Source organism: Plectropomus leopardus, chromosome 18, assembly GCF_008729295.1.
Source record: "Plectropomus leopardus isolate mb chromosome 18, YSFRI_Pleo_2.0, whole genome shotgun sequence".
NCBI lineage: Eukaryota > Metazoa > Chordata > Actinopteri > Perciformes > Serranidae > Plectropomus > Plectropomus leopardus.
Window position 1 is genome coordinate 26295724 of NC_056480.1, and position 16074 is coordinate 26311797.

A 16074-nucleotide genomic window follows, 5' to 3' on the forward strand; every position below is an offset into this window, starting at 1 on the left:
TCAGATGCTCATGTTAGATCTCTCTGGTGGCTCTCAGCATGAAGGGCCTGATGCAGTCACACAGTCCCCTGACCTCTGACCTTTCCTACAGAACTGTATGAAAACATGGCGTCTCTGATGTCACAGAAATGAGGGTTTGCTGATCATGATTCCTGCAGTTCCTTTGTCAGCAATCAGCCTCCACTGGTGACAGGGTCATAAAAAATAAAATTAAAAAATGAGACTGACACAAGGTCACAGTGACCTTGACCTTTGACAACAACAATCTAATCAGTTTAGCAGTGAAATTTGAGGGAATAAAAAGCCCTCAAGGGTTACTTAAGGTATTGCATTCAAAGGAATGGGACAGACAGTGTCACAATGACCTTGGTATTTTGCCACCGAAAATCTATTCAGTTCATTGTTGTTTGTGGGAAATCCCATTCACAAGGATGAGACTGATGCAAAATCACAGTGACTGACTTATTACCACTAAAATCTGATCAGTTTATCGGTAAATCTAAGTGAACGTTTGTGCCAAATTTGAAAACAATCCCTCAAGGGGTTCTTAAGATATCACATTCCCAATAATGAGACAGACAATGTCTCAATGACCTTGACGTTTGACTCATGACCACTAAAAGGATAATCAGGACATTGTTGAGTCAAAATTGATGTTTGTGCCAAAACTGAAGAAATTCCCTCTCTGTATTTTTGACATATTGCATACATGAGAATGGGATGGATAAATGGATAGACATCCCGAAAACATTAAGCCTCCAGCCAAGGCTATCCCTGGCTTAGAAGCATAAAATCATTTACCTGCTCCTTTGCTTTTCGTATTTGAACATGAACGCACCACTACTCATCCCTCATCATCTGCTTACACTTGCTATTTTTAACAGGTGCAAGGTGAGGTATAAAGATTCCCTCCTTCCCTCCCTATGATGGGGGATGACTATACAGTTAGCGAATGGCTGTGAGTGACAAGCATATAGGTGCCTGCCAGCAATTTCATCCATCTATTTGGCATGTATAACATGAAGGACCCAGGGGGCCAAGATGACTGGCAGGTCCTGTAATAAGCTCTGTGTGCAGCAAATTGAGATCTCATGTGATAACGTTCTCTTTGGAAATCTAATTTGAAGCCAGTACACGACCTCATATATGCATGCAGTTTGCATAACAGCCCACTCTGACACACACAAGTGAAATGTGTTAAACTGCACAATGAAGCTGTGTGTCTGCACTCCCGCCGATTTCCCGCTTCCTATTAGCATGTTTCAGATCATCTGAACAAGCAAATAATTCATACAAAGATAGATGATATGAAAACATTTTTGCAAGGAGAAAATAAAAAGATACAAAGACATCAATGGTTAGGATATTTTCCATCAAGTGACTCCCACGCTCCGGCGCCCGTCTTAAAGGCAGGGGACACTTGGGAGGTTTGAAGTGATGAGGTGCTGCGAGGTGCAGGGGGGGGGGGGGGGGCAGACTCACCAGGGCCCAACTACAAAGTTAAATAAACGGTTGAGAGAATCTGCAGAGGACGGTCGGTTCTTTGAACTCAGTTTCTGTTTCTTTAGTCTCCATCTTCATCTGCCTTCAGACGATCTGTGAGTCATATCATATCCATCTTTTATATCCATTTTTAAAGCTAGAGAAAAATGTCCAGGGCAAAAAGAGAAAAAACACAAAGAAAAAAACTAAATTTAAAGGCAATTGCCATAATTAAAATTCAAAACCATGTAACTATGAGTTATCAGAATTTTAAGCACTTTTTCCAGGTAACTTTTTTTACAATATTTTTAAGACTTTTTTTTTTTTTTCTTTTTCTTTTGGGGGTCAGTTTTCTTTTTCTTTCCTTCTTTTTTTCGCAAATTGCACTTATCCCATATGTTTGAAAGAAGTCATTTTGCTCAGGTCTCAAAGGGTTAAGCTTGGTTTATGCGTGACCTGTGAACAAGTGGCCACTTATTGCATCAAACTTAATTGACTGGTGTTTTATGCAGGCATGTGACTTTATTGGATTACATATATATATTTTTAAATTTCTTATATTAACATATTTGTCAAGTTGTTCAAACTGCATTTTTACATTGCAGTTTGATCAACTCTCTCTCTCTGTAACCTCAGCAGTATTTCTGAAGTGGGGATACAGGTACCCCTAGGGGTACTTTGAAGTACTGCAGGAGATGAGTAAAAAAGGTTTCAAATATGAGTCATGTATATAATTTTTTAAAAATTTGAAGAATAATATAAGTCCTATAAGCCACATTTTACATTTAATATCATCGTTGTCAATATTATTGTTTTAATGTTATTATTGTTTAAAATTATGTAATTCTTTAGCTGCTCTAAACTGTCAACTGCTGCAACAAACACAATCAGATTGATGTTTAAGTTTGTTCACTATGTTTTTCTTGCCAAGAGGTACTCAGCTGAACAGGTAATTTACAGTGGGTACATTATTAGTTAAACAGCTATATTTTGCTTAAGGTAGCTTTGCTGTAGTTGTTGCAGTAACCGATAGCTGCAACCAAAGCAGCATGCTCAACACTAAATATAGCAAATATAGAGTGTATAATATAAGACCACACTTCACTTTAGTATATCTGTCAGTTAACCCTTTGAAACATGCACAAATAGGCTTGATTTCTTTAAAAAAAAAAAAAAACACTGGAAGAAGGCAATTAGCAACAAAATACAACTGATCCAAATATTATCGAGGAAAGTAAAAAGCACAAGAAAATGACTTATAATTAAAAATAATAATAATCATAACAAAAAACAAGGATATGACCTAGGAAAAGTGCTTAAAAGATGTATGTAAATGTAACATAATTTTAAATATGTCCTTAAAAATAAATATGGCTTTTCCTCCAAAATATTTTCCCCTACCTTTTTAAAAGAGTTTTTTTTTTTGTTTTTGCAATTTTTGAAGCAGTTCTTACTATATTGCTAATTGCCCTTTTCTTCACATGTTTCTGAAAGAAATTGCACCAATTTGTGATTTGTATTTTTATTTTAGCACCTTTTCAAGTCATGTCCTGTTTTGTTTCTTTTATTATTATTTCTGTTTTTGATTGGTTAATTTTCTTGTAACTTTTTACTAGATTTCTTGCTAATTCTTTGGTCATTCTTTTAAGTCTTTCATTGCCTCCTTGTCATGTTTTTGAAAGAAATCAAACCAATTTCATGTTTCAAGGGGATAAACATGTTTCTCACGAGTCCTTCATCTTTATGGAAATGCAATATCAAAGACAAGTTTCTTGCGCAGTGCAGCTTCTAATAAATGCCTTAACCTTGCCGAACCTCATTCTATATTCAGCACATCAATCTCCACCCTCGCTAACTTTCTCTTTTACCATTCCTCCATCCATCTCAGGTGTCACCCACCTTTTCTCCTCTATCATGGCCCTACATTTGATCAAATCTCCATCCTGATATTAGTCTATTACTTTGCTCCTGCACCCTTTAAGAGGGTACAGCTCTGTAATCATGGATCTTATTACCCAATATCAGTCTCCTCTCGGCCTCCACATACCGGCTCTCCGCTGCTCTTTGGCTCAGTACATAAGCAGCGAATTAGGATCCCGCTTCAGCCAAAATGCAACCAGACACCCAAGCAGCACTCGCTCTCACAGCCTCTCCCCTCTTCTCCCCCGCGCCCCCCCCCCCCGGACTCTCACCACCTTTTAAGTGTTATCCTGTGCATCCTCTCACCCTGTCCCTAACTCCCACCCACTCTCCACTTCACCCTCCGTGACTCCAGGACAAACTCAGAGCTGCAGCTCCCCGCTGAAACAGGGAGGATTTTATTTCTCTGTTCTGTTTTTTTGGCTGTGAAATGCTGCAAAATGCACTGGATGTTGATAGTGAACGCTGAGACATAAATCTAAATCTAAAAACATTGTTTGTGTTTGTTGTTCTGGTCCTCAGACTTGTTCATTGAGAGGTTTTGTATGACGGGAGGAAGCAGCCCTATTGGCTACCTGAAGGCCTGGCACACCAACCTCTACCTGTCTGCTGACGCCGACAAGGTCAGGGAGGCGCTGGCTGAAGGTGAGCACACACACATCCAACACACACACACACACATGCCACACACACACACACAAGAGAGATTTTAGGAGGTTAAGGATTTTAGGTTTGAACGCATTTTCTCTTTTTTTTTCATTAAGTATTTCCGTGTTTTTTGGACAATAATCAGGATCTAAAATTTATATTAAAAACTTTTTTTTTGATCATGCATGATTATCCAGGGCACATATTAATTATACTTTAGAAATTACACTTAAAGAAGCTCCAAATAGTCAACTTTGGAGTAAAAAAAAGTTCTTTACATCAGCTCTCATAAGAAAAAAATGCTGGCATTTTACATTTCTGCAAACCTTAGATATTTGTGCGTTATTATTTAGCAGATCATTCAAACTTTACATTTCAAAAATACTGTGGTTAGATAAGATAGGATATAAAATAAAATAAAATAAAAAATATCAAATATCAAATAAAAAAGCTTTTTATGGCTCATAAACAAAAACATGTGTGAAACATGTCAAACATATCTGTTTGACATGTGTTTTGTTAAAATCTGACCTGTGACCCTTTGCTGTGTCTCATCCCCACCACCCCCATAAAAAAAGGCATGATAGCCCTTAATAATAGCCCTAAAAAACGCAAGCAGAAAACAGAAAAAACATAACCACACGTTAACCACAGCTTTGCTGAAACACAAAGTGTCCATATAAAAATGTCTCATATCCATAGTTTGCAATAGTGTACAATGCCAACACTTATTCTGGCGATTAGGTTGAAAAAAACATATAGTTGCATTTTTTTTAAGTTAATTCTATTCATATTCAGAAAACAACCTCTATGAGGATTATTTAACAGGAAAAATGCTTAAAGAATTTTTTATGTGATTTCTCAGAGTAAAGTGGGTACCACTGATACCTCTTTGTTAAAGACAAGGCTCCAGTCAGCAGTTGGTTGGTTTATCTCGGCATAAAGAGCAATAACAGCTGACATTACATTAGAGCTGAGCTTTTTTTTTTTTTTTTTTAAAGCTGCAGTAATGTTGTAATTTAAATGTCTTTCCTACCTTCCAGGCACTCAGACTTTAAACCTGCTCCAGATAAGCAATCCATCATGCATATCTAGTTTTATTATTATTAGAAGTGCAATAATTGCAAAGTACATTTAGAAGAAAATGGAGAAATCACTCAAAAACTGCCTTCAATAGGGCTCGCTTTAATAGTACACATACTTGTATCACTCTGCGCACAAAAGTGCTTTTCAAAATCAAGCTTTAAAAATGATAAATTCTCATTATTTCCTACCTTCATTGAGTTCATTTTTAACCAACATCAGTCTTTATCATGAATATCAAATTTTCAATTGTAACCCTTTAAATTTGTCATGATGTCACTATGTTTTTAGATGAAAAAAAAAACATAAAAATGAATTACTTTCAATATACTACATGCTAAGTTGATTTTTTTCCCTATCACAGCCTAGAATATGTCAATGATTAGCAGCAACTTTTTGTATTTTTAATTTACTCTTTTTGTGCAGTGTCAAATACTCACACTCATGTCACTCAGCGCACAAAATGCTTTTTAAAAATCAGGCTACAAGAAATATTATACATTAATATGATTTTTTACTTTAATTGAGTTATTTTACATCATGCTACATCAATCCTACTTATAAATTTCAAATATTCATAAATTTTCACCATTTTAACCTTTGAAATGGAAAGTTTTTGTCATGATGCCATTATGGGTTTTTTTTGGTGAATTACACCAAATATGGTACAAATCATCAGGTAGAAAATAATAAAAATTACAAATTTCAATGCATGATTTTTATGCTTTGGTGGCTGTGAGATAAAAAAAAATTTGTATGAATGTGACAAATTTGTTTACTGAGTGTATTTTAGACTTATTGTAGGAGCTGAGCTGGAAATTCCAAGATTAAACAAAAATACACAATCTTGCTAAAGTTTATGCAATATGCATGAACACAGCCAAAATGAGCAAAAAATGAAGAATGAAAAGCGCACAATATTCCCCAAATGATCCCTAATGAAGCTGTTACATTTTTACACACACAGCATGTTAACAGCAAGCTGCAAGCTAACATTCTTAAGTTTTTATGTCCCGTTTGCATTTTGAGTAGCATTGACTGACATCTCGTCTGACGCTGCAGTCACATTATCATAAACCAGCATGTTGATGATTTTCCCTCTCTGTGGTGGCTTCCTGCATGTCACAGCATATCAGGCAATACCAGCAGGCTGCTGGCTGTGGATATATATTTTAATATTTGAAAGCATGGGCTGCTCTCTGCCAAAGAAATACCAGATGTTAATATGCTGCTGACAGGGAGCAGCAAACACAGTACACTGATGTGAAATTTACGGGACTTGAGGTGACAAGTGCCTCTGAAGGTTCAAATGTGTTCCGGAGCGCATTTCACGCTGCATTGTTACTGCTGCCAGAGAGGAAGAGGTCAAACCCAAAGAGAAACCAAACGGAAAATCCCGCAAAGCCTAACCAGAATGAAGAATGAAACCAGTTTCAAATGAATTAAAATCTAAAAATGTGTATAAGCTCCTTAACACAAAAGATATTTTTGACTTTCTGGTAACGTGAACCAGGAAACACCATATTGTCTCTACTGTGTCACAGTTCGAGGGCTGAGGGAAATTAACTTGAGTGCTGATCGATCACAGCGTAACCACACGCCTCTCAAGGTGACACCATGTGACTTACACGCTTCATGTCACTAATGCAGTGACTGTGAGGGCGCACCCCCCCCCCCCCCCCCCCACACACACACACACACACACACACACACACAAAAAAAAATCAAAGGAAGCGTCCTTGACATTTTACTTGAAGGGTCTTAATTAGTGATGAAGACAATTACATAATGCTTTCTGTAAGCTGAAGGCCAGGATCTGCTCTGAGTAGCATTAACAGCACCGCAGCTGTAACAACAACGGTAAAAACTTTGATGATTTGTTCTATTTTTAGCAGGAAATTAAGAAAGAAAGAAAAACATGAGCTGGGTTTTCTCTTTTGGGTTGTGGACTCCTGTTTTGAGGCCTCGATTTTGGCACTTTTGCTGTCGCCATATTAATTTTGTTTTTTGAGCCAGAGGTGACCATATTTGAGGGAGGAGAAAACCCTAATTCCAGCTAGAGTTAGCATAGTGTAATACTAGAGTTAACTGTGTATTACTAATGTTAATGTGTCTTCCTCATAACAATACCACTAAAACAAAATGTACAGTTATTGCCTTTTAGTACAAACACATGCCACAAAAAGATTCTTTTCAGCGATCAAAACACTGATATTCAATTCCATGAACTGAAAACACACTGAAATAGTTTCAGCTACGTCCATACTCAACAGACAGCACTCACCTTATGCATAACTATAAGCACTGATGACGTTTCAAAGGTTATATAAAAATTCACCTCTTGTACAGTTTCTATGAACAGGAAAATTAGCTACAGAGACCAAAGCTGTTTTTGTTTTTTTTGGGAATAAAAACATAGGTAATTATCACATTTTCTAGTTTTGGTTAAAATCCTTGTAGCAGTGTTCTCCACAAGTTGTAATTTGCTGATAGTTGAAGTATTTAAGGATCTATTGGGTTTATATAAAGTGAAGTGACATAACAGTTTCATTTAAAGTGAAGAAGGATAGTTAAAAAGTCCAGTAAAGTCAAGTCATGTGAAGGACAGATAGAAAGCGACAGAGAACGATGCAGTGATGCGTGAAGGTTTGGTGTCTCTTTTATGTTACTTAAATACAGTGGGCTGCCAGTCAGTCACGTCTAACAAACAGCGATAACATAGAAATCTAGTTAATAGTTAGAAAATAGTTCTGTCAAACCACAGACTGCAAAACAATAAAGAACACATCAGATATTTAAACATATATCACCAAAAACCAGCTCTTCAAAAAACAAATAGACCACAGCTCAGCTCAGTTCAGTTCCAAACATGTATTCAAGCAGCAAACAAAACGATCTGGAAAAGTATAAAAATGAAAATGCAGTCAAAATGAAATATACCAATAATAAATGCCTCTTACTAATCTTTTTCTACCATCAAAGAAATGCAATATACCAAGAAAACAAAAAACTGGGAAAAAAGCAAATAAAGGTATTTTATTTTTATTTTTTGGAAGTTTTCCTGAGTTAAAAACAAACAAACAAACAAACAAAATAAAAATACTGTTCAGTGCATGAGTGTCAAAGTTGTTGGTGAGAGAAGTAAAGAGTTAATAATTGTTAATTGGTTATAATTAGCCCTGTAATGGTTTTGGTGCTATACTGTGATTCTTATTTTTTTAAAGACATCTTTCAAGAAATCTTTTTTCATCATCATCATGATACATATATATATATATATATATATATATATATATATATATATATATATATATATTTTTAGGAGAAAGAAAAAAAAATGTTTCTGATCCAGAAAACTAAAATAGGATTTTCTTCCTTTTTTTTTTGGACAACTTCTGTTTTTTGTTTGTCTTCTGGTCCTGAAAGGAAACCCCAAAGACCAAACAATACACTGACCCCAATCCAGTTTCAATCACCAACAGAAAATACAACTCAAAAAACCCGCTCCGCGTTTTGCCGCGAAACCCACAAAACAAACCAGGAAATCATTAAATTCTAAATTGCGCTGACAGAGAATCGGTCACATTACAAACACCTGGTACTCACAGTGCCGCCGATCAGTCACTTGGTCAGTTCATCTGTCCTGTTTGTAGCGTCAGTTTTAACTCTTTCCCAGCTGTAACTCCTGGAAAAACTCCGACAGGAAATACACATCCATAATCCAGGAATGACTGAATAATCTTGTGGCTTCTTTCCTACGAGCGCACAACAGTTCCGCGGACATTTTACGCGCGCTCTGATACCGAGGATACGCGGGCGTTTCTCCTTCACTGACCAACTCACGCGGACTTCAACAACACCAGCAGATTTTCTGCAGGTCGATTTCACCTGTGTGACTCGTTTGGGGTTGTCATTGGCTAATTTAAGGATTGTGGGTGTTCTCTATGGAATGAACAACAGGGCGGGGACAGCGGCGTGTCAAGACTTTTTTAAGGGGGGTGGCCCAACCGATTTATGCAGGGGTGGCATGAATGCTGCGTTCATGTGACGTCAGAAAAATCGGAACGATTACTTTCCCGTTAGGAAAGTTCACATGAGCAGCCTCTCCTGTCGGACGAACAATGCAGCAAGTTAGAGAAATTTTATAACATGAGTAGCCGACCTGATGTCAAAAATGGATAAACACAGCGGGCAAAAGTCAATGTTTGTCTATAGTTATTTAATAGAATTTAACTTAATCTGATTGTATTATTTTATTTAATTTAGTTGTATTTAACCTAATTTCATTTAATCTAATTTAATCTATTTTTTATTTAAAAAGGACAGCATATTAATGAACTTCAGTATAAAATGAAAATGTAAATACGCCAGAGTTACCAGGACTGACAATTTACATCTGTAGCTCCTTGGCAGGTAGGACAATAGACAATAGAATACGAAGAAAGAAAGAAAAAAAAATGTTCTCGGGGGTTACTGGAATGTTGGCGGTTCAAGTGTTAAATAAACAAGCCTGTGTGAACAAACTTTTTAACAGTTGTATCAATTTGGATTTTATTTAAAATTAGTCAGGCAAGACACAACTCTGGCACATTACTGCGTCTCTGGTTTAAGACTAGTTGCACTTTTAAATGGAAATTGAGTTTACATGTCAAACAGTTCAAAATGACCGGGCACAAAACCAATCATAACAGGGTGGCACGGGAGGCCAATGCCACCTCAGGTCATTTCCTACACACGCCCCTGTGCAGGGACTAATTGTGATGGCAAGAGAAATAAAGCGGGGTCATGTACACCACCTCTGGTTTCAAGGAATCAATTTCTTCTTGGTGTGTGTGTGTGTGTGTGTGTGTGTGTGTGTGTATTTGTGTCCAGGCATCGCAGCAGCCACCATGTTCATGCCAGAGAAGCTGACGGAGGTGTCGGAGTCCCAGCTGAGGGTAGCGTTTGACGGTGACGCCGTCCTCTTCTCGGATGAATCTGAGCGCATCTTTAAGGCCCACGGGCTGGACAAGTTCTTCGAACACGAGAAGGACAACGAGGACACGCTGTTGGATCATGTAGGTAGTTTTCACTGGAGGTCTGCTCTCTTGAACAGCAATTTGCTGTAACCATGAAATTCATTATAGAGTGGTATGGTAGTGATTGCATTTCACTGGGCAAGGATTCCTTTTTATTTTTTTAACATCATTTGTGCAGAAATTTAACCCTGTGAAACCTGAGCATCATAGACATAGAAGGCAATGAGATAGATAAATTATTACTTAAATAAATTAGTAATAAAAAGGAACAAGAAAATTAGCTGAAAATTAGCAGAAGAAAAAAAAAGAAATGAATTAGAAAAAGTGCTCATAATATTTTCTGTAACATAATTTAAAATATCCAACCATGGTAATTATAATTGCCATGATTAATAATTTTCCCTAGCTTTCTTTTTTTATTTCTTATTTTTTTCAAATAAATCTACAAATTTCTTGCAATTTGTGAAACATGTCTCACTGGGTTGCTCACTGCCTCTTTTTTTTTCCCCATGTTTTTTTTTTTTTAAATAAATAAATAAATTACCAATTTGCTCAGGGTTTAGAAGTTTAAATTCTTGTAAAAGTTATCTGATGTCGGTCCAGGTTTCTGTTGATTAAAATAAAGCTTTAAATTCTGTTCTTCTGTGTAGCCTTACATTACCATTTTCATACAAGCTCAATCAAGTGTGAATGATTATGCACATGTTCTTGATATAAAACACATTACATTAACTGATTATTCTATGAATAAATTATGCAAAATTACATGATGAATGTTTCATGCAGTCATGTGGGGCATCATTCTGTTAGACAACCAGCCTTTACCAGAATTAGCTTTGAGCTGTGCAGGTTTGAAAAATAAAGTTGCACTAAATTGATGCAAATTTAATAAAAATTTTGCTTGTGCTGCATGAACGTAAAGATGCGTCATAACAAACCAATTTATGATGCAAGGTGTAAAAGTTACAAAAACAAGACACTAGCCCCTTTTACACAGCGATCATGAAATGGAACCCACCACTTAAGATTTAACCCTCTAGTTCCCTACTAACATTAGCTCAAGACTGCCTCCTACAGACAAAAAATGTCCTCTTCTTAAAACTGCCTTAAAAACACTATCTCATGGTATTATTTTCCTTTTTTCCTCAATACTTTTACAACTTCTTAATCACAAATATAAAATATTAATTTTCAGAATGTTTTAACCCTTTAAACACCAAGTTCTTTCCAAAACGCTATTTTTTTAATGACAAAAACACAGAGAATAAATCATTTTTGGGAGGGGCTGGATTATCAGATTCTGGGATAAAAATGTTTATTTTGGTGCTTTTTTTTTTTTTTTTTTTTTTTTTTTGCTTTTTGGGTTTAAAAAAAAAAAGTTTCTCTCATCCCAGGACAAAAATGTCCTCTTACTAAACTACTATAAAAATAATACAAGTTAATGTTGTTTTCCATTTTATTGGAGTTTATCTAACTTAAGTTCAAATCATTATTACAAAATATGTAACCCTTTCATGCCAATTTCTTTACAAAACGCCACTGTTTGTACATGTAAAAACCACAAAAAATGCATTATTTTCTACGTTCAAACATATGCTTTTGTGTTTCTTATTTACTTACGTGATGCCGGCATGCTGAAATCGCACACTGGAGGTGCCATAAAGAAGGGACTTTGTGTCATCTCTGTGTAAAAAGGGCTATTGAAACTTGAGAGAACATAATGATCATCATCTCTCTCCTCCTCTGTGGCAGGGTCCCCTGAAAGGCTTCCTGGAGGCACTGGGGAAGCTCCAGAAAAAGTTTTATGCTAAGGGCCAGCGCCTGGATTGTCCGATCCGAACATACTTGGTCACAGCTCGTAGCGCAGCCAGCTCGGGGATCCGGGCGCTGAAGACGCTCAGGGCCTGGGGCTTGGAGATTGACGAGGCCTTGTTCCTTGCAGGGGCAGCAAAAGGCCCCATGCTGGAGAAGATCAGGCCTCACATCTATTTTGATGATCAGATGTTTCACGTGGAGGGAGCAGCTGAGATGGGCACCATTGCTGCCCATGTGCCTTACGGCATCGCACAGAAACATAAGGCCAAACAGAACACAAGTGCAGGGAAGTAGAAAGCAGGACTTGAGATGTCAGTGGCACAGTCAGAAACAGAACAAGAGGATGATGGGATGAGGAAACATCTTCTGGAAGAGCAAAGTGAAGCGGAGAGGTTACAGAGTGCTTGGGAGGATGACCTTATACTGAATTGTCATGGGAATGCATCATTTCCATAATGTAGCATGGTATTGTAAGACTGTTTTATCACTATATAAACAGTCTCATCTTAATGACATCACATTGCAGTCTGGTGAAACCATCCTGGTGACATTAGCGCAACTTACGGTTTCTCTCTCTGTGTCAGTCTGGAATAGCTGCCACCCAAAACACTTTCAGCGGGCGGGAGAACTCGCCTTAACAGACAAACTCGTTCAGCCAATCCCAATGTTAGAACTAGCCTCCAGTAATAACAAGATCTCGTTCAAAGTCATCACGTGTTGCTGCGTTGCAATGGACTTCTGTGTCTTCATATTTTGTTTTAGGTATCATTCTGCCTCTGCTCTTTGTGTTTCCGAAAGGCGCTACCATTATTGTCAACAAATGCTTGGGTGTGATGTGCTGGGGTTGTCTAAACATAGCCATATGCCGCATCATCCCACCATATATCGCTATGTTTAGACAACACAAGCACATAGCAGCCAATGCTGGGACGTCAACAAACACATATGCTGGCACGGATGGTTAAGAGTAGTGCAAGGAGGCACATGTTTAAAGTGTTGAAAAAAAAATCACATTCTGACAGGAAGCAAACAGCAGACTCTCACTTGAAAGTCCAAGGTTTGTTGGACCCATTAATCAACCCTCCCACCCACCCTACAGGCACTCTTGCACTCCTTATGTTATGTGGTTACCACCAGCCCTTCAACCTGATTCTATTATGTGGTATATCATGGACACATGACAGGTTCAATCAGGCCATGTTCTCAGTTGACAGGTATAACAAAGTGATCAGTTCTGTCCGGCTGCCTTCTTAACTGATACCGTTAAGGGGCGTATCATAAAGATGCAAAAGGTGCCTTTTGGCATTGGGACTGTATACCGAAAGCACTGTCAAAGCAGCAGTATTTAATTTCTGGATTTTAATTTCTGAAAAGTGTTTGGGGTTGCAGCGAGTCCAGATTGATACAAAGAGCGAAAAAGAATGTTGCGGTCATGTCACTGGGACGGTCTTACCAGGCTAATCACATTATGAGTACAATATGGGATAAAAGTCTGGAACCTGAAATAAAGTGTCAGGTTTATTTTTCAAATATTTAATCTTCTCAGCACTGATGTGTTTTGTTCAATCTGGCTTTATATGGGAAATGTAAAGATGCTTGATTGTCATGGTGACCTGCTAGTTCTCTCACCACTACTTGTCTTCATAATGAAGACACCTCTTCAGAGAATGCTTGAGGATCCCGAATGAATGGCCTCATTGACATTTACTTCAGTAAAGCACAGAGACTACACTGTATGTTGGCAAGAAAATGAGCCATAAGCACAATGCAGAGATATTATAAAGAATATTATAGTGATGTCATGTAGCGCAAGCATCATAATTCAAAGTGTATGTGTCAATCATTTCACAGAGTTTGACTTCACAAGAATGTACAATTGTTTGTTTGCAACGTTACAAAATGTGTTGTATATGACAGAAGATAGCAATATTATGTACTGTAATGTATTAGTCTAAAACAAATATAGAAAGCCATAATTTTCGGTTGGTGCCTTATTTTCAAAGAAGACACTATTTTAGCCAAACTGGCAGTGTGGTCGGGTCAGTATTAATTAAAGATCTCGACAGCTGTTGGATAGACTGCCGTAAAATCAGTTTAGACATTTATGGTTTGTAGAGAATGAAAACAAATTAATTTGATGGTGATCCCCTGACTTTGCCAAACTAATGACAGAATTCCTTTAACATGTAGCTGTACAATGTACCATTAGCATGCTAAAGTTTATCTTCTCAGCATTTTACAGGTAAATGCAGCCCATTCACACTCCTAACTCTTCAAATATTCCAATGCTTTTGGTGTGAGAGCGTGAGCCACCCTCCGCGTCCAACTGGAACACGACTGGAAGGTGTCAGAAGAGAACACACTCGGACAGAACCGGCAGCATTGTTTTTATATACCACTGGACAGGGCTGGGCATGGCCACATGCAATGTGCATGGGCAGCATCCCGTGAACATGCGTCCAAAGAAAATCAATAAAACTTTTAAATGATAAAAAAAAAAGTTGCACGCAAATAAACACTGAAGGACAGCAAAAGGTAATAATGCTGCCGGTGACAACATAATATAAGGTGTACGAGCACACTCATATGACCATGTGCTGTTGCATTTGTTGCAACCTGGTAACAGGCTGCGTCATCCCACCATGATGTCATCCCAGCAAGTGCATTTGTTGACGTCACCGTAACGGCATCCTGGAGAGATATTTAAAATGCAGATGCAGAAGGTCACTGATGGAGCAGTAACATGTGACGAGTTGGGATGAGAACGTGTTGGGAAATGTATTTTGTAATAAGGAAGAAATTGTCTGTCTTTAATCTGTTGGGACAAAAAACATACAGACAGCCATAAATTTCAGCTGCTGCCTTTAATTTCTCTGAAGCCACACCAGCAACACTGTTGCACAAGTTACTTTTAAAATGTAATATTATTACAATTTAAAAGTTATCTTCATTTGAAAGTAATGAGTTATATGACTCTCTGTGTAGAGTAAAGCATTACACTACTTTTGCGTTACTTTCACCTAAATAATCTCAGAAGTGCGACTAGGCATAATAAGATCATCATGTTATTTCATAGAAGTAATCATAGCACAGAAAATCACATATATTGCAGTTCATAAACGTATAAATCCAGTAGAGGGCGATATTTTCCAGGTCTGACATAAAGACTGTGTACAAAGATGGAACACATGACAGTTCCCCCCAATTGTAACATTTCAGTATACATTAATTTTCAACGCACAACACTGTGCATTGTTCTCCTGATCTATCGTTTTTAATCCTAAAAAGTCACACCTGTTTTCTTGCTACAATCAGATGACTTTCACAAGCATATGAACCTTTAAAACAGACAGAATATTATGGGAAAAAATATTTTGGGAAAAAGGTCCAATAAAGTATTTTTCTGTTTATGAAAACTATGTTGTTTGTATTTCTCTTTTCTTGCAAATTTTCAGGCAATTTTTCTTATCTCTGTTTTTAATTGCTTTTTTTTTTTTTTTTAACTGCGCATGGTTCCTCTGACGCATGGCCACCGAAACAAGAGGTACAATTAAACTTTTTGCCCCACCTCATTTTCTGTGCGCATAGGAAGACATCATCTACTATCGTGAACTTAGCAACGTAGCCAGAGCATAGTCAGGTGCGCCCTGAAGTACGTCGGGCTCGTGGTCAGGCTCTCATGGCGCACCTGTGGCGCATTCCGTTTACTGTTATTAACAGTTAATTACTGTTATTAATAACAATGCAGAATGATTCATCAAAACGAAATGTTTGATGTGCACTTATACAAAAGGCGTGTTATTTTGAAACAGCATGGAGCTGGTTGCACAAGACGTAATCAGCGGATCTGACGTGCGTAATTTGGTTTCACAGTGCCAAACATCAATACAGTCACAGACTGCAGATAAAACAGATACTTTCTGCCCTCAATGGTCCTCTCTGGTTCAGACTCTGGAGCGGATTGTGGCTCAGCTGCTACAGCTTTTCTTCTGGAGAGATTTAAACGCTGTTGATGGCCCCGGTGAAGCAACGGAGGTCTCCATCTAAAGTGAAACCTCCATCCTCTTCCAGGCACCGACCCACTTCTTCTCCAGAAAAAGAACAGCAG

At 37.7% G+C, this 16074-nt stretch overlaps 1 protein-coding gene across 1 annotated transcript in view; it reads left to right on the top strand.

Moving 5' to 3' along the window:
- Nucleotides 1-13945, top strand: part of nt5c1aa (5'-nucleotidase, cytosolic IAa) — a 28068-nt gene extending 14123 nt beyond the window's left edge. Inside the window, 3 exon segments of the mRNA XM_042507242.1 lie at nt 3925-4047; nt 10006-10190; nt 11904-13945. Of these exon segments, the coding sequence (XP_042363176.1) occupies nt 3925-4047; nt 10006-10190; nt 11904-12260 (665 nt within the window). The 3' untranslated portion in view covers nt 12261-13945.
- Nucleotides 13946-16074: the final 2129 nt, after the last annotated feature.